This window comes from Hydractinia symbiolongicarpus, chromosome 15 (assembly GCF_029227915.1).
Source record: "Hydractinia symbiolongicarpus strain clone_291-10 chromosome 15, HSymV2.1, whole genome shotgun sequence".
NCBI lineage: Eukaryota > Metazoa > Cnidaria > Hydrozoa > Anthoathecata > Hydractiniidae > Hydractinia > Hydractinia symbiolongicarpus.
The window spans coordinates 1103365-1126317 of NC_079889.1; the positions used below are offsets into that span (position 1 = coordinate 1103365).

The 22953-nt window shown below is 36.4% G+C and overlaps 2 protein-coding genes across 2 annotated transcripts; both read right to left on the bottom strand.

Moving 5' to 3' along the window:
• Positions 1–355: 355 nt before the first annotated feature.
• Positions 356–18719, bottom strand: LOC130629223 (uncharacterized). The gene is made up of 15 exons (XM_057442363.1): positions 18674–18719; positions 17949–18623; positions 16766–17913; positions 15571–15706; positions 11009–11239; positions 9756–10075; positions 9447–9618; positions 5530–8952; positions 5412–5444; positions 3875–4152; positions 3443–3593; positions 3006–3152; positions 2016–2819; positions 1009–1131; positions 356–634 (listed from the first exon to the last, which is right to left on the bottom strand). Exons 1-15 carry the CDS (start codon positions 18717–18719, stop codon positions 615–617), a joined length of 7707 nt encoding a protein of 2568 aa, XP_057298346.1. The 3' UTR covers positions 356–614.
• On the bottom strand, positions 11463–14963 carry LOC130628852 (uncharacterized). Its single transcript, XM_057441880.1, has 2 exons — positions 14643–14963; positions 11463–14036 (listed from the first exon to the last, which is right to left on the bottom strand). Exons 1-2 carry the CDS (start codon positions 14783–14785, stop codon positions 11465–11467), a joined length of 2715 nt encoding a protein of 904 aa, XP_057297863.1. The 5' UTR covers positions 14786–14963; the 3' UTR covers positions 11463–11464.
• Positions 18720–22953: the final 4234 nt, after the last annotated feature.

The following is a 22953-nucleotide window of genomic DNA, read 5'->3' on the forward strand; positions in this document are numbered from 1 at the left end:
TTGAACACTTGTCTTATCTTTTTAAAAAAGAAAAAAGAAAAAAAAAGTAAAAATAGTTACCAAGATGAGATTCGAACACACGACGACTCACGTGTCGGTGCTCAGAGAGGCAAAATTTCCATTCTTGTAGGACACATTTGCGTTTTAATACAAGCTCACGAGCTTGTAAAAGACATACGTTTTATGCCGTTATTAATATTCGCAAAACATAATTTTGCAATTAATATATTCTTATAGAATAATATAATTATAGATTAATCCAAAATTTGCTGTGGGTTGGTCCTCTAAAAAATCCCTATTTTCCGCAGTAGAGTCTTTTAAAAACGCAGAATTAAATATTATAGAACACACTCTATTCTATCTAACTTGTGGTCATTTTTACAAACCAAAATTTACAAGTATGAAAATATATTATAATTATCCCCTAACGTGTACATCATTTAACAGAACTGATAAATTCAACATTTTACGATCCCAACTCAAACTCCACCATGTTTTGTTTATTGTCTTGTGATGAAACAAGGAATTGTCTGTCTTCAAGTTGTTGTTATCATAAAAAAACATGCACTATTTCTTATTACTCCCAGAAGATGATTGCATGTTTCAGTTGAACTTTACTTGGGTCGAGGGCGTTCTAGGAAATTAAAAGTTACTGTATCGTAAGTCAAGGCGTACATATATACGACATGATAACATTAAAAAGAACACAGCTAAAAACAACACCACTGACATTAATTTCATACGTAAAGTAATTATAACAATTATTTATTTATTTACTGAGCTCTAAAAATTCTGAGTGTCTCGAGAAAAAATTTGTTTTGATAAACGAAAGAAGAATTAACGTAACCTATTTATTTAATATGCTATACGTAGTATAACTGTCATAGAGGGTGAAGAGACGCATGAACTGCGATGGAGAGATTTCAAAGCGATAAGTTGTTGCTACCTTTGGGTAACGCATAAACTTATATTCATATACACAGGAAAATGTAAAATTTAAAAACTTACCCGACTTTTTCGAATGCAAGTTGTTTCCTATTGTACTATAGATGTCTTCATTGTATTTATTCAGTTTTTTCCTTGGTGTGTGTGACCGTGATTTACCTTTTTTCAGGTGGGTAAACTCAAGAACTAAATAAAGAGTAATTTAGAACATTGCGTACTTATATTTCTCAAATAAAGTATCCAGGATTTATAATGCTCAACCTACGCATATCCGCGAGTAAAAACGACTGTTGTCTGTAGAAACAGGCTAATTCCATTACATTGTTTGAAAATATAATTCCCGGAAAATAAAAGAAAAATTGCATTCCTTCCTTCGAGAAGCTTTCTCCTGCATACCACATATTTGTAAAAACGATAAGATCGTAAGTTTAACTCTATTCGGACTGGGGTTTTTCGAACATACTATGACCGGGGAGGGGGGGGGGAATCCGCCCCCCTCAAAAACTTGTCATAGGGTTGTTCAAATTGAATCAAACTTGTCACACTTATATTACGTCATAAAAGGAACAAAATCGGTTTTTTTTCGATTTTCGGGTAGACAAAATCGGGAGATCGGATTAATCACGTGTCCAATTTATGCAAACCGATTCTTCTTAATAGAACAAAGTTGTGTTACAAATTTCAAATTCTAAAAATAATCTTAACAGGAGTTATTAAATTTTCCCCTTTATAAGGATTTCATAGAGATTTTTAGGGGTAGTTTCGAGTAATGGCCAATATCAAGGCCTCTGAAAGGTATGGGACCTAAAATTTGGCATACAGGTGTCTACTAGATAAATATTGAACTCAGTAAGTTTTATAGTCATATAACACAATAATAAGGATTTATTAAAAAAAAACCGTTAGGGGGGTCGAATCAGCCCCCGGATCGAATAGGGTTAAAATGCAGAAACACTTTGAAATTCACATTCTGCATGCTTAACAGAAACATCAATCCAGTGAAAAGTGTAGTAAAGAGAATGGTAGCACATGTAACAAGGAAAATAAAAAGATGTGTTTAGAAGACGTACCTTGAGTAGTCTCCACATGGTGAACTGGTTTCGTCGTTTGAGTTGTGTCTTGATATTTATCAGGATTACTCAATAATGACAAACCTTGCTGCTTTGCATTCACTCCTCTTAAATGTTTATTTGTTTGTGATGTTTCAAGAACATTGTTTAAATTTTCTTTGTCTTTTTCACCGTTGCTATCCTCCTCGCTTGATTTATGCAGCTCTTTTAAAGAAGTAGTTGACAAAACTTTAGCTAAAGCACTCGTGGTGGAAGCGTGTTGTGGCATCTTTTCGACGTCTACAACATCATTCCCAAGATTAACTTTGTGAGAACGTTTCTTTTGTTTTAAAAGATTTAGTTTTTGTTGCAGAAAATTAACCTTTTGTTCTTTATCGGCTATTTTGGTAATTTGCGCTACTTTATGAAAAATATCTTTTTCGAAGTCATTACTAGTATAATTAGCATTATCTTCGTTATCGACGTCATTTGGTTCGGCTGCCGTTAGTTTAGTTACTTTCTTGGCTTTCGATTTTGTAATAGGCACCACAACAAGACCGGAATGTTTATGACCAGTCAAATGAGTCAATATCGGTTTGTTTATAAATGGTTTAACTGCATCATGTGCTCTCGTGTTTAATTTACTACTTTCTTTGCTACCATTTTTGCTTTCCTCCTCATCATCATCATCGTCATCATCATCTTCATTGCTTTCGTCATCATCAGAGTTTTCATTACTCGAAGAAACGCTAGTTGCGTTTCTCTTAACAAGATTGCCATCAGTTTTTGAAGCAAAGAATGATTGTCTCTTTGTACCAGAACTTCCTGTATATTGAAATACTTTGTATTATATAAGAGCAAGTTTGATTCATAGAGACAAATCATTTCATGGTTACAAATATGTTTATTGGCAGTGAAGTACTCACAATTGAAATTTGGTGCGGATCTAGGCTAAGATTAGTCTGGTATAACACACAAAGAGGAAAACTTCATTCAAGGCTAATCATTTACCTGCAGCTACTGGCATGTCTCCTCCCATGTCAGCATACGCCTTCTCTGTATTGACATTGAATCTGTCAAGAGTTACAAATTTACGCTCTTTCTCATGGCATGATTGCAAACATAAGCATGAATTCTTTAATGCACCAGGTCCAACAACTAAACTCAAAATAATTGAAAGTACCAGTCGTTAGCCTGTGGAAAAATCCACGGTTTTGCCGGTTGCAGCTAAGCTACCATTTTACGTGACAGACAGACGGACGGACAGACGTATACGGGCATTATAATAGATTATATAGGAGTATTATCTGGAAGATTTTTAAGGTTGATGTAACAAGAGCTGGACTAAAAGCTGCATCAGACAGTTCATACTAATAAAGCAACGAAAAAAACTTAACTTTTCATAACTTAAAAAAACATACTCACAAACCGGAAACAATTTGACTCACCAATCGGCATGTTTATTTGTGCAATGCTGTCTTTGCTGTCAACTAGATCATCTTTTTCCCACGGGACGTTTTCACCTTTAAATCCCACAAAAACATATTTATCTCCCTTTCGTAATCGATTGGCTATCAAACTTCTCGCTCCAGTGCTACCCTAATATAAGAAAGTATTTGGAGTTTTATATTATTGGCCAACAAAGATTCGGTGGAAATAATCAACTTCGGTCTATATCTCTATGAATAATATAACCCAAATGTTTTCCTTATACTATACTTCGATCTAGTAAAATTCTTAACCATTCGTCAAGACTAGTTTACTCTGGCAGTGTCAAAGATTCTTCAGAGCTAACGTCTTTCTGTCTGTCTACCTTTCCATGGGCTTGTAACTAGTCTCTTTTAATATGCACAAAACAAACTTGCTACATAGTTACTTACAAGCACCCTATAGGCATCATCAATCATTAACCGCCCTGCATTGCCACGTGTAGCACCTAATACAACTTTTCCAGGTGAAAGCGATCTGATGAAGTTTGTCATTGCTTTTGCAGCTCCTCCATCAGATTCAGTATCAAATGTTTCAGTAGCTTCCACTTCACCAGTGTTAAAATCAACAACAACAACATTGAAGCCATTTTCATCTTTGCTCCAATCCTCACTATTGACCTTTATAACAGCTCGTTTATCAGAAGACTCAACATCCACAAGCCGGCCAACTATATAATGGTGCATAAGAATGATATTTTTCGATCAACTTAAATGTAATTTATTCATTGGGTGCCCTGCTGTGTGAGGCAAGAAGACGTACAAGGGCAATAGCATGACTATGGCTGAGGGGGCTGTTAGTTCCAGTTAAGCAAAAAAGAATTAGAATTAAATCTCCTTAATATTCAAGTTATGATATTTATTTATTTATTCAATTGCGATAGCGCGATGGTTTGGTTTCGGCTTGGTTCATCGTCAATTGGACGTTTTTAAGGTGGTTTAAAACAATTACTTTTATACGAACATTTTCCCGCACTTTGTGAATAGATCACAAAGTGCGGGAAAATGTGCAAATCTTTCATTTTAACCAACGGACATTAATAATTTATGAAGTATAATATAAGTTTGTTTTTACACAAACGTATCGCTTCTTCTTCGCGATTGTAATATGCACAGCATTTTCTTGTTTTTGTTTTCATTTTAACACTATACCTATGTATACATCGTTAATTGAAAGGGAAGCGTTTCACAACAACGCATGCAATAACTTACCCGTTACAATCACAAATATAAAAACAAGGTGAATCCCTTGGTAGTGTATAAATGGTCAGGTAGTGGCTAACTATTATTAGGTTGAACGCTGAACCAACGCACTGATTTTTAATGTATTTTTAATATCTCAAAGATGATGAAAAGCAACGTAACGTATATTTTGCAGGTTTATTGTTCATAATGTTACGGTGTAATCAATGTTTTTAACTTTCTTTTAAATGTACAAATCGACCTTTTTTATTTTAGTATTCACTTTTTTTACTTCTTTGTTACTTCGAATAATTACATCCGCTTATGTCGAGTTTCATGTTTTTGTTATCACAACTCTATCACCTATTTTAGATTTGCTTTATTTATTTTGGCGCCGTAGCTTGGTGGCTATAACTCTTGTACTTTGTGCTGGAGACCAGGGTTCGATTGTCCTTCGCCGAAATTTAATATGGGCGAGTGAATGTTACCATAGGCCCGGGTTAACCCAAGTCAGGTAAGGGAAATCGGGCCGTTGAATATTGCAGAGAGTTGTTTGGTAGAGCGCGAACCCTAATTAAGTCAGCGTAGTTTAAAAAATCAATAATAAATATTCTATCACACCCCATCTAAGGCATGGCTCTTCCTGGAAGTAATAGACAGGGTATATCCCTCGATATTTGTGAGGCTAGCCATGTAAAATATGCCCATCTAGCTAAATACCTAGCAGTGATTCGGGAAAAATACTTACTCAAAGCTCTTTTGTTACTGCATTCTGTCCAACCTTAAAAATAAAACAGTTCACTAGATAAAAATTCATATACATTACAAGCTCATAACCTAGTCAAATACGCCTTCAGATTACTTACATCTTGTAGAGAAACCAGTTTGTTCCTTACCACAGTTTGATTTCGTGCTATCCTCTGGTTTAGTACCATCAACGTTTACCAACTCACCTCCACCAAATTTTCCATCTGAATCAGGTGTTCTTGAACTTGCTGCTGACTCACCGACATGTTGAAGAGAGTGAGCAGGATTATTCTCATTTTCCGTATGCTCTTTTGCTGTTAAACTGGCAATAACATCTGGCATGGGAGTATTTTCTTTATGTCCTAATGCAGAAGCTATCATAGCTTCCAAATTTGCGTAATTTGCTCCTTGGTTGGCTGCAGCTTCAATGCTTTGAGCTGTAGCTTCTGGTCCTTTATTTTGTTGCATACTACCTAGTTTAGCAACAACTTGCTGTATAATGTCTGGTGTAATGACGTTATTAGAAGGCTTTGTAGTTAATGCAGCTACCTCGGGTACCTCGTGCGGTTGTTGCGTTGCAGAAACACTTTGACTATTTACCAAACCCACCTGCGTTGAAGAACCAATTGGACCTTGTCCCGTATATTGCGAATCAATATTTCCGGGCATTTGAAAATTCCCCCCACCGGCTCCTGCATCAAATGCCGGAACTGGGCTGTCTGAGAGTCCCCCACCACTTGGGCCGGGTACCATGTAGTTATTGGTCCTTGTTGCAGCTACAACATTAGGCAAGCTTCCCCCAAGCCCTCCTGCTAATGCATCAGCGCCACTACCACCTAAACCTGCGGCCATTGCAGCCAAACCAGCAGTACCGGGCGCTGCTCCTTGTTCAGCAAGTGCTAGAATAATTCCTCCAATCAATCCACCTGGACTCTTGTTAGTACCCACTGCCTTTAAAGCGGCAGCTAATGCTGCATAACCAACTGCTGCTCCGGCTCCACCAACTCGTTGCAGAGCTTGTCCTAGCTGGTCTGCAATCCTTGCTACTGTTATGTCTCTGCCATCTTTTAAAAGTTCGTTTAAGCTAGCAATTCCAGCCGCACTTGCAGCCCCTCTTCCTCCTAAATCAGCAATAGATTTCGCAAGTTTTGATGCTAAGCCTAACTTCAATGCCGCGTCCTTGTTATTGTTAGCTCCAGCTGCTACAAATCCAGACGCCATTAATGAAGCTATGCCTGTTGCTCCAGCGTCAGGAATTCCTAATGCACTTAATGCTGACGCAAGCCTTGATTCTCCCACGTTTCTTCCACCAGTCATGTCTGCAGCTGCTTCCATAGTTGAAGGGCCCCCATTGAATGAAGGTGTTTCTAATGGAGCAGGAGAATTTCCTTCCGCATCACTTGTTCCTGGTGCTTGCATGCCCATATTTCCGTATGGATCGTCTAACCCTGAAGCTGGATGATATGCCTTAGCAGATTCTGCAGCTGCCTTTGCAGCACCATAGAGTGCACCAGTTTTTGCGGCGGCCGTGTTCACTGAAGCTGCTTTTGCCTCATCCGAAGCGCTTTTAGATTCTTGTTTAGATATATCATCGTGACTAGAATGAGTAGTTATATCAGGCGAACTACCGGTATTTTGCTTTTCTGTTCGTGTAATAGCGTTATCATTAACTACGTTCAATAACGGACTGGGTGTGTTTTTAATAAATTCTTCAACAAAGGATTTATCCGGCTGCTTTTCTTTCGTTGTATCGTCAAACGAATTTGTATCTATGCCCAAAGATTTAGCAACATTTAAAAGACTACCCACTGGGTCTACTGGAGAAAGTAGTTTTACAATGTCTGAAGGTTTTAACGAATTTAATAAATCTGATTTTCCAGGAACTACTTTCTTAATTTGGCCTTGGGCTATTCCTGTGCCACGTAAATTACCAATCTTACCAGCTGTATTTCTGTTCACGCCCATCGCACCGGCACCGTTTAATTGACCAATTGAAACACCATTGCTACTTGAAGACCCACCACCTGTACCACCACTTAATTCCCCGGATATGCCTCCTGCGGCACCAGCTGATCCGCCACCCATTCCACTATTTTGAGCACTACCCATAGCTTCGCCGCCTCCTCCTATCCTACCACCACCTGTCCCTTCTCCCAACGCGCCTGCTCCTCCACTAACACTTCCTCCTAAGTCTCCGCCTGCACCACCAGCTATATCAGCCCCCGTATTACCAGATACTCCACCTCCCGCATTACCAGAAATACCTCCACCCATCTCACCGCCTGATATACTTCCTGCACCAGCTGCACCAGCTACCCCGGTTGTCCCAGCTGCACCGCCTGCACCAGCTGCTCCACCTGCACCACCTACGCCACCTCCACCTGCTTCACCACCTACACCACCTGCACCACCTACACCACCTACACCAGCCGCACCACCTACACCAGCTGCACCACCTACACCAGCTGCACCACCTACACCAGCTGCACCACCTGCACCAACTGCACCACCCACACCAGCCACACCACCTACACCAGCTTCACCACCTACACCAGCTGCATCACCTATACCAGCTGCCCCACCTACACCAGCTGAACCACCTACACCAGCTGCACCACCTACACCAGCTGCACCACCTATACCAGCTGCCCCACCTACACCAGCTGAACCACCTACACCAGCTGCACCACCTACACCAGCTGCACCAGCTGCATTTCCTCCCATACCACTTACACCGCCAGATACGTCACCACCTGCACTACCACTTATTCTGCTGCCTGCCATTTCCCCTCCACCAGCAGTTATACCACCACCTGCACTACCACTTATCCCACCGCTCGCAATATCCCCTGCACCGCCAGATATACCACCACTCACGCTTCCACCTACACCACCGCCCGAAATACCTCCTGAAACACCAGACATGCCACCACTTTCACTATCACCTATACCACCACCCGTCTTACCCCCTATACCGGCAGCTCTTCCACCACCTGCACTACCACCTATCCCATTGTTCGCTCTTCCCCCACTTGCTCCACCAATTGCAGCACCAGTTTTTCCACCAGCATCTATTCCCGCGGAACCTCCGCCAGCAATGGTGCTTCCAACAGCAGCATCACCGCCTTTCCCTCCCCCTTCGCTACTGCCTGCAGCATCCCCTATTCCAGCATTTACACCTCCATTTTGTTTTCCCCCTGTAACACCGCCTATACTGTCTCCTGTATTACTCCCTCCACCAGAACCAGCGGAATTTCCTGCTTCTTTACTAGCAGCAAGCCCACCACCAATTCCACCGGAGAGTCCATTGCTTGATCCTCCTGTACCATCTGCAGCACTTGCAGCACCTGCAGCACCTGCACTACCTGCACCACCTGCACTGTCGCTTTTACCTACCTCTCCTTCATTTGTAACCCTGCTTCCAGCGCCGTTTGAACCTTCCATGTTCCCTCCGGCTACTGTGGCTCCAGCCTGTGCACCTTTTAACATTCCATTCATAACCTGTGTCATCTTTCCACCAGCTATTTGATAAGCTTCTAAACCTATAGTAATAATTCATTAGACATCAATAAGATATCACACGTAATAATCATACAATTTTTGTACTAAAATTGGCATAAACCGACAAATTTTTAAGAAACGTGGATAATAAAGGGAGATAAGATATTTTGAGAAGTGTGTATACAGAGTCACTTCTTTAAAGAAGGCATATTATTATAAACTAGTCGGTGACCTGTGCTTAAAATCCACGGGTTCGTCTACCTTTATATACCGTTTGCTTGGGTCTTGCTACTGACGGGTAGCATTTTGCGCATAGACAGACAGACGACACATAATGTTGCTGTCTTCCCTGCTTATTAGAATCAAGAGAAGAAGAGAATACGACCATCATTCAATACGTTGAATTTAAGGTGAATTGCTACACCATTTGCGGTCGTTATGTTATGGTAGAAATGTCAGAGGTTTATAAATTGATCTTACATATATTTTTTTTTAACTGAGGCAAGCATGTCAAATTAAGGTATAGTCTAATTACCTGCGACAATACTGACACTTATTACACTTGGACCTTCAGCAGCTCTGCTGTTTTCTTCACGTATCCAATCCATTTTTGCACGAGCACTCTCTGGTCCAGTCAATCCAACAAAAGCGTAACTGGAACGAAATTCAAGTTTTTGTGTCGCAATATCTTTGGCACCAATTTTTTCCTAAAATATCAAAATTTAATAATCAGATGAAGATTCATTCTTGCGCTAAGTTTAGCATGGCCAAAGGTATAAATCCAATAATCCTGTACAGATATCGAAAGAAAAATAATATAAAGGCATAGGATAAATATATTTACAAAGTTTTTAATTGCTGAGTCAGGTAAATAATTCTTCCCATCATCTTTAACTGCTACACATATTATTTTCCAATTGTCTAGGCCACCGATAAACTCCTCCAACTTTTCGTAAGCACCTGCTTCGCCATGAGTGTCAAAAGAAACTGACTTCTCTTGTTCGCCAGTTTTAAAATCGATTACAACAAAATTGAAACCAGGTTTATTTTGACTCAGTTCTATTCCATTGACGACGATAGAACCTACAGTATCATCACAGTTGCTTCCATGGAAGGGCGGGTCGAAACATCCAACAGATTTAATAGTCAAACGAAGTGTCGTGGCTGGAATATATTAAAATATAATTCATAATAGCAGCTCTCTCAAGATACACCGTAAACAAGAAAGACTTATCCAAGTCTTCTGTAACAACAAAGCACACACGCATAAACAACCTGCAGTCTAACCGTTGCTTCATTTTTCAGCAAGCTTATGCTAATCTATTTTTACGTGTAATAATTTAAAACATTGTTGTACTAATTTGAATCATTTATATTCAACTCACGTGGTATATGAGTTTATCGTTACGGAGGTGGTGGGTTGATTAGAATGTGCAATGAGAGAGCGTATATGTTGTATCACCGCTTATTTTTACCAATATGGTAATTTGAGTTGTTTTAACTTTTAATAGGACTGATCTTAAGCTTGGTTTGTTGTCTATTTATTTGTTAAAATATAATAAGAATTGAATCTAACGTTGTTTGAGTTTTTTTTTTATCAAGAGGCACGTCCTTAAAAAATTTTTGTTGTTAAATTTCGTATGATATTCTGGATAATGTAACACAAAAAGTGACTATGATAATTTGCTAAGTCAATTTTAGAGCTTTGTGTGACATAAAAATATATTTTATACAGGCACTACCCAGATTACATGGATGTGGATATCTAAAGAGAAGTGAATAGCAATTTAAAACATGCTTAAAATGGATTAGTTGGATCAAATCTCAATCAAAAAATCCATCTGGTTATGGGTATTTTCAATTTTTTAGATTTGCTGTTAATAAGGGCAATGCATATACGGCATGCAGAAACTTCTCCACTATTGAATTTCATTATGTGGCTACTGATCTAGCTAGAACAAGGATATTGCAAAAAGAGTGCTAGAATCCATTAATTTTCTTACCTTTAAAATATAAAAATGACAGAAGTAAAAGAGCTTTGCAAAAGGAATTGTAAAGTATTTTAAAGTATTTTAAAGTAGGATAATTTTGTCTTACGTTTTGCTGCAGCTTTTGCTAAAGTGTTCATTGCTTCCTCGCTCATCTCTTTTTCTCTTCTCGACACATAAATATCACCTCGCTTGTTACCTGTCGTATCAGGCTGTATAAACTTCCGATGACTCTTTTTGTTGGATAGAATTCTCCATTGATTAACAAATTGGGAAGTCTTATCGTCATCACTTGGATTGTCATCCAATCCTTCGTTATACAGACTCACTTTTTCATTGTCTGAAAAAATGGTTTTAGTACTTTATTTTATATAAACTTATGTCAATGTACTATATATTGGACGCGATCAATTGCCTTCACGCATGTGACTTTGTTTGGATAAGATACAATAGATAATAAAAAAAAAATTATGGAAGGAAAGGTACACCTAGAAAAGTTAAAAAAATGCAGAACTTTGCAAAAGCGTTATATATTCAAAGCAAATGCGTTTTTGTACGGTATCTATTAAGTAGTATTGTCTAGTAGTATTGTCGAAAATATGTCTCTACCTGATCCTTTAAGGTAGTCTTCAAATCCCATCCCGTCTACAGATTTAAACTCAGTACGATCCTTAACATTCTTTTTAAATGGAGTTCCAGAATGTCTCAATGGCTTCTCATCAATTATATCTTGCAGGTCGGTATCTAACTGTTCAATACGACTTCTTTCATCTTTATCTTTCAAGTTTTCCTCGCTAGCTTCTTCTATAACTTCGTTAGCAGTTTGTCCATTATCACTGGATTCTTTGGTTTCATCGTTGGCCAATATATCTGCAGCAGTTTTGTGATCAAAGTTATCATTCTGTGTAGCATATTGAACGTGTTCTGTTATTTCATTTTCATCTGGACCTTGATCAGGAAGATTAAATGATCTGCTTGATGTAATGGCATCGTGTGCATTGTCAGGCTGAAAATTGGCAGCTAGCTCCTGTAAGTAATCCTTGTACTCTGTAACTTTATTTCGTAACCATTTCAGTTTCTTTATTTTATATTGTTTTAGGTCTTTTCCGTAGCTTTTCTTTTTAGAATGGTGTGATTTCTTGCCGTTGCTGTTTTGAAATTTTGCTGCCGCATGGCCAATCACATCAACAACATCTTCACCTTCGCTTAATTTATTTTTAATAAAGTCTTCTAGATCTTCATCGTCTTTATTTTTATTTTTACTTTTCGTTTTTATATGTTTCTCATGCACAAAATTCTTCATTTCTTTTGCCAATGTTTCAAATGCTTTTAAGTTATCTCCTTCGGTTATGCTAGGAACAGAATTATTTTCATCTTCGAACGGGTGCGTATTCTGGTGGTCATGATCTTTCCATTCTTCTTGTTTTCTTAGTCTTCTACCCCTGGAATGCTTCTTCTTTTTTCTCATAGATATTGTAAACATTTCATCATCTTCGCCTTTATACGTATCTTTCTTCCCAGCATCTGCTGCACTTGAATCTGCTTTAAGAAATTCGTCCTTGTAGTTTTTGTCATCCGATGTTTGTTTATTTTTGCCATATTCTAAAGGCATCGGAGCAGAATCGGGAATGTTTTGACTTACAGATGGTTGTTTATGTACTGATGAATTATCAATTGAATCCGAAGCTGAACTGGGAACGATTGATGGAACTGGCAAACTGATTGGATATGTGTACGTATTATCAACGGTAACCGGTGACACAGCGTCAGGAATGGTATAGCCATGCTCGTAATAACTTGTACCATGGATGAATGGATACTCTCCTGGAAATGACATCATCACATGTTCTGGTTGTTCCACAAGGTTTGTTTGTCCTTCTTTTTTCGGTTCTTGTTTTTGTGGTTCATTTTGAGCAACAACTTCTTCCTCCGGTTTTCTAGAGGGCTTCTCATTTGTTTCAGAATTAAAGTTTTGTACAGACAAAGGCTTTTTAGTACCAACTAGAGGTGCTAGAATTTTATTAACAGCATCAATGGCAAGCTGTCGAGCATTTTTAAACTTTTCATCGTCCTTCGACTTTTCACCATCTCTTATTTTACCTATAACTGTCATGAATTCCATAGGATTCATTGACAACAAGGAATTCGCGCATGATCTACCACACACATCACCTAGCTCTTTAGCATTTCCTAATTTCATTTGAGCCGCTGCGTCACCGCAGGTTTTTCCACAAATATTTTGTACCAACAAAATGTCTGGGTAGAATTTAGCTGAATAGTCTTTAACAATATCGGGTGCAATCTTTTCAGCAATACTTTTAGCTAGATTAAAATGTGGGTTAGCGAGAAAATTTAATAACTTGGGCGAGTTTCCATCATCACTACTTGTTGTTACATTTGGCCCAAAGGGCGAGTTCAAGTTGTTAATATTCGTTAACAGATTATTCGTGGTATAACCAGTATCTCCTAGAGCTTTACTTTGCAGTGAAACAAAGTCAACTTCCTGTCCAGAGCCTAATAATCCATCTTTTCTATCAGGTGTTATACGATCAGAAGATACAGCTTTTTCCTGTTGAAGATTAAACGCCTGCTTTATGATTTGTGTACTTGGTCCTCCATTACCACCAGCATGCACTTCCTTAAAGTGACTCAAAGCTGGTGATAAATCCCTAGAATTTGATTTTTTTCCCAGCTCAGTTTCAATGTCTCTCAGATTCTCCGTATTGTTCATACCCACACTCTCCTTTAAAGGAACATCTGTAAATCTTCCAATTGACTTATTTTGTAGATTCTTGTTTTCGCTACCTATGTCATTATTAACGTTTGTACTCGATCTTGACGACGTTGATAGTACGTTATTAGCGACACTAGCACTAGGCAGATGAGCAGTGTTCGGAATATCAGGAGCTTGTACATGTTCATTTAGTTTGTTTAACTCTTCTTCATATAATGGTTTATGAGATGTTTTGTCATTTGAGTTTTTGCAAATATATTTGTATTCATTCCAGCATCTCACATCACTCCATTCCATCCCTGGTTTGATTATTGTACAATCTTCGTCATGATTTAGAGAACCGGTCTTCATTGTGCCATCGTCAGGTTCAAGATTACTCCATTTTGTGTACAAAACAGGAATTCTAAAAATGTTTTTGTGTTCCTTAAATTTATGAATTCATTTGTTGTTGTTTTGCTAAAGGAATTCGCTCTGTTTATTTAAAACATTTGTAAATCAGGATTTGTTAAGTGACAAAAATCTGTGGTTTATTTCACAACTCTATATTTTGCGGGAAAGAAAGTGTTTGACAACCTTAATCATGCAATGGTGAAATGGTCGTTTATAATCTTCCATTTTACAAAGTAAACCACAGTAAGGAGCTAACTTTCTTTTAAGCACTCAATGCGGAAAGACTTAAAAAAGCGCTTACTACTTTTAGTTTTGAAACAATGTAGTAGGAGAATTTGCCAGTTGTTTTTGGAATGTTATGTTCATACTTTCTCAGGATAAATTAAATGAGCGTAGTATAAGCGTGATACGAAATATAAATGACTACTAAATATATTTAGCAGATGAAGGTTACTACGCATATCGGAAAAAGTTCTCCACAAATGTTGAGTTATAACTGAAGGAAATCAAAACAAAATTGAAACCGATGGTTTTTTTGAAAAGCAAATGTTGTGGAACAATCTAGTCAGGGATTAAACCATCAATTACAAATGTTACATGCAAAACAAATCAAGCTAACCTATCCACCCATTCAAATTGTCCCTCCACACTTTGATCATCTAAACCCAACCAATAATTATCTGCTTCGGATATGACCTCTGCCTCTATAAATTCCTCTTCTTCTTTGTCTGCAATACTGGCTAAATCACCCCCTCTTTCCATACAACTTCTTCTAGCTTTGTCATAGGTTAATAGCTCTGTACCAATACTAAAAGTTACTTCATGTCCTTCTTTGTCAGTGTATGATATAGCTGTAAAGTGAAATTAAGTCGCTGTCAGATGTGGAGTCATTTAAGTCAGTCAGTTCAGTAAGCTGCTACGGAAGAATAGGTCTGAGTAAGTAAGTCAAATCAAAAGTAGATCAAGTTTTCTTACGACTTATGTAAATGATTTTTCATGAGTTAGAACATGATGACAAATAACATGAAGTAAGGTAACACCTAAATAGACCTATTTCCATATCCATTTTCGTTCCGCGAAATATGCATGCCAAAATACCGAATAACATAAAAACGAGATTAGTTATCAGCAAATTCACATCATTCTAAAAACGTGGCTAGGTTCAACTAGCTAAAAATTTACTAAAAGAATACGCTCTTATCATCTGCAATATTTTAATTTTTCTGTCACACTACCATACCCCCTTTATGACTGTCTATTTTGTATGTAAACTTGCATGTAAACAACTAGCATCCTGAAATTTAATCATAAGTTAATCTCGTTTTCATGTTATTCTGCATTTTCGCATGCGTATTTCGTGGAATCAAATAGATATGGAAATAGGTCTATTGAGAAGTTGTTGCATGTTTGTCTAAATAGATTTAAAGTTGTTTAAACTTCTTCAAACTAGTTTCAAAACCAGCGTGGTTCTTCGTTACATTTCGTTCTTTTTAATGTGCAATTTTATTTCACATAAAACCAGACATGATTACTGTGGACACACTAACCTCCTGTAAATGTATGTGGTCTGCTTGCAATATTTTGTCGCCTCGTGTGTGTTGATATGGGATGTGTATGTTGAACTGATTGAATGTAAGCTCTTTCTAATCTTATTGAGTGTGGTGTGTGAGTATGTGTGCGTTTCTAAAGAGATGATTAGTGTGTTAGTGTTGAGAAACGAAACCAAAACATTTAGATAAATACTGTATTAACGAACCTAACAAATAAAGTGGAAGGTATGATCACATTCAATTTCTAAAATTATTCTTTCGACCTACGCATAATTAATTTGTGACACTTCGTCTCTAACATTTTTTTAGCTATCTAGAGAAGAACGCTCTTACATATTTTGTAGTCATTATTTGCCTGGGTAAATTCATACACTGGAACTATTTATTCACAAAGTATTTATTTTATTTATACTATTATGTACCACTTATTCGCCCTAGGAAGTTAAATATAAAGGGTTTCAGGATTATTAAAATAACAATGACGTTAGCGGTTGGAATTTTCATCAATTAAATTTCTGAAATACTGTTTTATTTTGATTTTTGGAAACATATTTTACCAGTGTCAACTACATATTCCTTGATGAATGAACGCAACGAATAAGAGAAGCAACCTTCTTTTTTCTTGTATTTGTAGCCTGTGCATAAGAAAGTCAAAATAGATGCTATTTAATGCCACATAATATATACAGTCTGCAGTCGATGTTTCAAAAAAATTTATTAGCAGCCCGGAGTAAATAATCAATTTGAATTGATTGTCAAAAATTAAAAAAAAATTTACTTGGGGGTAAAATTTAAATAAATAAAATAAAATTCGTGAATTCAATCAACAAACTTTGAAAACGTTTAACGAGCGCTTTCTGACTTAAAAATAGGAGTTAGAACTACCCCAGCTTAATCATGTAACTTATATGGCACCCTATTTAGTCTGGGTTCCACCAACTTTCTGTTTTATTACAACTACATTAGTACCGAATTTTTTAGCATTTTTTGACCCGCATCAAATAATTTGTTTTAATATGCAGTATATATCGGCCATGTGTTGTCAGCATTGCTTATCCTATTAAAAGTTATTGAGGTAAATAAATCCAACATCCCTCCCTATAAGATTTCCCATAAATAGGGTTAAATTATTTATGTATTCCAGTCTGTAAAAATATATTCAAATGATCGACTGCAGCTGATGTTACGTTACCTGTGTGTGTGCGTGTAAAATGTATTTATTTATTGATTTTTTGACAGCGTCTTCATTTCGGTAATTATATTTCGTTTCAAGTTTACTATGCAAGAGTCTTTTGTTTTCTGCCAGTCGAAAATGAACTGGTTTAAACATGTCCTTAACGAGTTGATTTTGCGTTGTGTTGAGTTTATATGAATTTTGTCGAGTTGAATCTTCAAACACGTGCGATTTTGTGTTGGTATTTTTTCGAAGTTTCGGAATAATGTGGTATCGGTTATTGTCTTTTAGTTGAAAAAAGGAAGCTTTTTTAAAAGCAGAACTTGTCTGTGGTTCTTCCTTTAGCAAACTAGTTTCCAAATCGTTGGATTTTGCATGCGCAGGAATGTATCCTAACGTCTGCGCATGCGCGGGTACTATTGTCTTTTTCATTGGTGACATCGTATCCAATAACATTGCTTGTGGCAATGAGGAATTTATTATATTTCCAAGTTTAACAAACGATTTCTTTCGCAGGTTAAGATTACTATAAAGTTCATCATCGATTTTTTGACTGATCATTTTATTGGACGTCATCAACGAAGATCTCAGATCATTTTTTAAAATTGTTATATCATTCATTAACTTCCTCGCCTCTGCATTAGAAACTGGATTCGTTTTATTTTTTCTAAGTATTAATAAATCTGTATTATTTCGCGGGGGTATTTTTAAATACGGTAACAGGTTTTCCTTTTCGAATATAGCTTCTTTTGAAAATTTATGTTTATTTTTTTGCTCCACAATTTTTCCATCTGCGCTAACATTAATGTTGAGTAATTCTGATGTTTCTTTCTCAAGCTCATCATCCTCGTCATCATCAATTTTATTGCTTTGACGTTTTTCTTCATTTGTATGTCTCTTTTCCTCTTCTTCTTCTTCATCTGTACCTTCTGTCCTTCCATCTTTTTTGCTTGATGTCATGTTTTCAATACCTTTTTCGTTACTTCGTTGAGCGTTATTATCAATTACAATTTGAGCATTTTTTCTTCCTTCTTTGTCATCTAGAAATTTTGAAAGGACTTGGGCTACAAATTTTAGACTCGTTACAATTTTCAATAGGCTGTAAAAATGCAAGGGCTCATCAGAGCTTGAATAACTTATATTGGTTTTATGAGAAATCCTTGCTTCTTTTAAATTAAAAAAAGCGGAAAATTTTCCCAACCTATGTTGTCATCCTCATTTTTAATAGCTGACAATTGCTTTCTCAACATTTCTGTATCCAGCTTCACAGCGTCCTTCAATTTCTTCGCCTTTCTTCCAATACTTCTTTCTACTCCACGTTCAGTATCTTTCTCACTTTCGGCATTTTTATTCTCTCCGTTCTCTTCTTGTTCTGCAGAGGTTAAGTATTCATTGGGATAGTGGCGATACTCCACTAAATTCTTGACGTCATCGTTGCTATCGTCATCATTATGATGGTTACTGCTGTCGGCTGCCGTGGTATCTTCGTTCTCTTCTTTGATGTCATAAAAGGTATCCTCACTATTACGATGTTTAAAATTCCGCGTGTATGATTTATCTTCCTTCCCATTTTGAAAATGATCATCTTTATTATTCTCACTTTGAGCATCCTCGTCAACAAATCTGCTGTCTCTTCTAGATAAACCATCTAGAACGCTTTCTTCAATAGCATTATCTGAAGATGTTAGGGAATTTATTAATTTACTTGTGAATGCGTCTTGTATAAAAGCACTCGGCTCTACTGAAGCAGATGGGTAGATTTGTTCTGGTGATGCTTCAGCATGCAGCTCCTGATTGTCATAGTTACTTCTTTTTATTCGTTGATTGTCTTCGGTAAAGAAATCTATTGCTTCATACTTCGGTACTTCATGGTCCTCTGCAAAAAAAAACAATTGGAAATGAGACAGGACTGTGTAAACCAAACACGATGATGTCCTAACTTAATAAAATTTCCATGAACAGTTTTGCACATCCTAATGAATAGAAACATTTTTTCAATTACCTGTCCAAAAATGGTTTTCTAGCTAGCTCAATATCTGTAAAATCTTGAGTCTCAATGAAATGTAGAAAGTTAATAATAGGTTACCGAAAATATGTTATGCAGAAATTTAGTTTTAAAGTGCTTTTAAATATGATCGACCCTAATTGTATGCTGCGTAAAGAAAAGAAAATCCTTAGCTATTTTGATCTCAACAAGCCTAGCTCGGCGGCTTATAACAGACTAGCTGTTTTAGCAAGTAGCTAATAGGTCATTTGTACGTAGTCAACAGCGAAATAAGATTCCACTAGAAGGTGTCCAGTTTAGCAGAATTTGTACAACTTTCCTAGCTCAACCGAAAGCTTTAAATGCACAGGAATTACCATTGTAAAAGCATTATAGATACCATCAAAATAAAGAAAACTATCCTGGTATATGAGCAAGATATTCAGAGAAGTAGGGATAATGCATCGCAGTTACCTTTCGTTGTACGCCTTTCCACAACATCAGATGTTGCTGTTTTGTAGAAAAGTAAAAATAAATACATCCAAAGCAGCTGCCCAGATTGTCGATATGGTAATTGTACTCTCATTCTTTATCATTTTCTGCATTAATTTCCATAAATTTTAAATAATTATACAACATCTGTCAATCATAATAATCCAATTACTAACTGTCATTGTTTTTTAAACTGTAGACACCATTTTAATTATCATGCTTTATTCATACATCAATCAGTATTTTCTTTCTCGTCTCATTTTCGGTATACTTCTGATACCGAAATCTACAGCGATTATAAGTGCGCAGAACTGTGCATTCAAACTCTGTCGTGAGAATGTCATTTGTTCAATTGAGCGTGTAAGAAATGAAGAAAATTTAAACATTCTGTTTGTTTCTGTTTCGAAACACTTGAATGGCGTTGGTTTAAAAAACAAATGTGAAAAATAAAAATGTCTGCACGTATGTAAATTTAATTTATGTTGTTAACGAAAAGGTTTGGATATAAATATTTTACCGTTTTAAACTTATTTTTTCATGATTTTTTCTGTGGTTTTGATTTTTGCCAATAAATGTGTATCTGTTTTCAATCTAATCCACCTGGCATATGGGGAAAAATTGAAGCTTAACCTTCGCGATAAAGAAATTTGATTTCATATGTAAGAGCTTCAAAAGGTGTCTATTAATCTTTTTTATTTGAATTTTTTTATTTGCTTATTTATCTTTTTTATTTGGAAAGTCGAAATGATATTTGACTTATATGCTTTGATTATGCTAGTTAAGCATGACATCATTTGAAATGAAATTTCTGCACTATGTACATATGTTTTAGCCATGTAGTTTCATACTTATTTATTTATTTTATTTATTTATTTATTTATTTAAGAATATTTATACAGGATGTGCACTTCAATATAAAAATATTGCTAATAATATGCGTCCTGTTTAAAAGTTAAAATGTAAGAATAATCAATTAAAATTAGTTAAATATATTATACAATAAAATAAAATGAAAAGATCGTTGGTAAAAAGCATGACAAAAATTTAAAATAAAAGAGACGGTTCGACGAAAACACTACGTTAAGAGATGTCACGAGCGTGGTAAGGCAAACAAACGAGCCACCAAGTACCATATGTTCAAGAAACATTTGCCAACGTGATGAACATAGGCCACTAAAAGAAGACTCCTGGAAAGTAATGTAAAGTATGTCTATTACAGACAAAAATTACAATGCAAGCACCGACCTCGTTTCGAAGAATAATAGTGTAGATCCTGGAAACGAGGTTGATCAAGCATGATAGTGCTCGGAAACAAGTTTCCTAAAAACCAAAAAACTCTCCTCTTGCCTTATTTTTATAGGCAAGGAATTGTATAATTTCACTCCCATGGAGAAAAAACCAGACGTAGCGAACTTCAGCTTAGTAGCAGGAACGTGGAGCAGAAATCCGCTATTTCTGGTTGCTCTTCCGTGTGTGTGGATCTTAAAATAATCAGTATAACTTTTACAAATTTCATTTGTCAGACATTTTTTCACCAGTATCACTGCATGTTTATGTATTTCGTGGATCACCGTAGGTTGTTTCTCTACCACTATTTTTGCTGTAAGTCTATCGATATTTTGCAGCTTGTTCAGTTGCGTGCGATTTAAATTCAGATTAACAGCACAATTATACGTAATGCAAGGTAACACCATTCCCGTGTATGCCTTCAGTTTAGCTAATGGTGTCAACATCTTCGAGATGGAGTTCATCAAACGTAGTTTGCCACAGGTTTTTCTGTACATTCGATTGAAATTGCTGTTCAGTGATAAGGTGTTGTCGAGGATTGTTCCTAGGTACTTGTATTCTTTGGTGGCTGGAATAGGTGTTTCGTTGTAGTACAATGACAATTCATCTCCCCATTTGGTCAGTTTTTTAGATGTACCGAATAACATTGACTCTGACTTGCCTTTTTTCAGGTTGATGACAAGACCATTTTCTTCAAAATACGAAGATACATTTTTCAAGTCGTTGTTTAATAGATTTTCAATAATACATTTGTTTGCTCCCGCTATGTATATGACTGTGTCGTCAGCAAATTCGATGTCGATTGAATTTTGTAGACATTCATTGAAGTCATTGAAATACACCAGAAAGAGTAACGGTCCTAGTATTGACCCCTGAGGCACTCCACATGTCACACTCATCAAGTCAGATTTGGAATTTTCAACTACACACATTTGTTTTCTATTAAAAAGGTAGTCACTAAACCATTCGTGAGTTGTACCATTTATACCATATGATGATAACTTTTCTAGAAGAGCTGGATGGTTGAGCGTATCGAATGCTTTTGAAAGATCGATATACAGCACACCGACTAGGTTACCATTATCAACTTCTTTACGGATACTATCAGCTAGTAAAATTGTTGCGAGCTCTGTGGATCTGCGTCTCCTGTATCCAAACTGGTGTTCTGATAAAAGCTTGTGATTTTCCAGATAATCGATAAGTTGTTTGTGTACAGCTTTTTCCAGTATTTTAATATAAATATTAATGCATAGTTATTTATTCTGATCATCATTCATACCAGTAATTGTAAATTGGCGTCTCACTTACATAGCTATTATTCCTATTCTCCACAAATTAAAAAGATTCATGCATACTCTCACATGAAATGAAGTTGATTTTTCGTGGGAGATAAGCTTTAGAAATATCCAGCCAAAATTTTTAAGCCAGTCGGTTTTACCCCATTAAACTTTACGCCTGGCTACATTTAATTTGAAATCATCAGGTCAACAAGAGAAACGTGACCAAGTTTATTTATTTATACACTGCTTTAAAAACAGAAAAAAATAGGTGCAAATCTTTTGTTGTATTCTCTATTTTTAATCAACGTTACGTCGCGTTGTGAATGTCTATCAGATAGGCGTTTTGTTTCCATAAGAAAGGTAATATTTCTCATCATTCTATATCGAGCAGCTTTCCCGACGCAGTTGTTATCAAAGTGGTATAACATGTACCGGGTGGGTAATAACACAAAGAATTTATAAATACAAACAGCAAAAATTATTCATACAACTTTTTCATTTCATATGTAAACAGAAAAGCGGCTACCACTAGTTTTCTGTCCATGACATTGTGCAATTTCTAAGAAAAAATAGCCGTGATATCAAATTACAGTTCCTTGCCAATAATACCACAATCAATCTGCCCTAAAAAGGTTTCCAAATTATTTTTTTGATATTATCAAAACACTTCAAACATTGTATGGTTACTTTAAGGTGACCTGATAGGTGAGATGGACACCTTCGACAACAATACAACAGTACGAAATGATTTACCTTAACGACAGCTGGCAAAAGCTTATGAAACCATAGAAATGTGAACTCATCCAAACATCACATCTAAAAACATGTTGAAATAGGAGCATATACGTTTACCAAAACAAAATAAATCAAATTTCTATCTTCTTCAGTAAGATGTTTCCAACTGTGTACATCAGAATGTAAAATCGATGATTTATAAATTAAGAAAATGATGTTAGTGATATTTTGTTTATATTCCATGTATTGGAGTGTTGACATAAGACTTTATAAACACGTGAATCGATTATCATGAAAAATTTTTCTTGAATGTCCATATTTCCATATGCTGTAGAGGCTTTTTTTTCTGAAAAATGCAAAATTTATTTATTTACGACATGTTACACCGTCTTGACGCTTTTGTTTTTTTAAACATCAAGATAGGAACA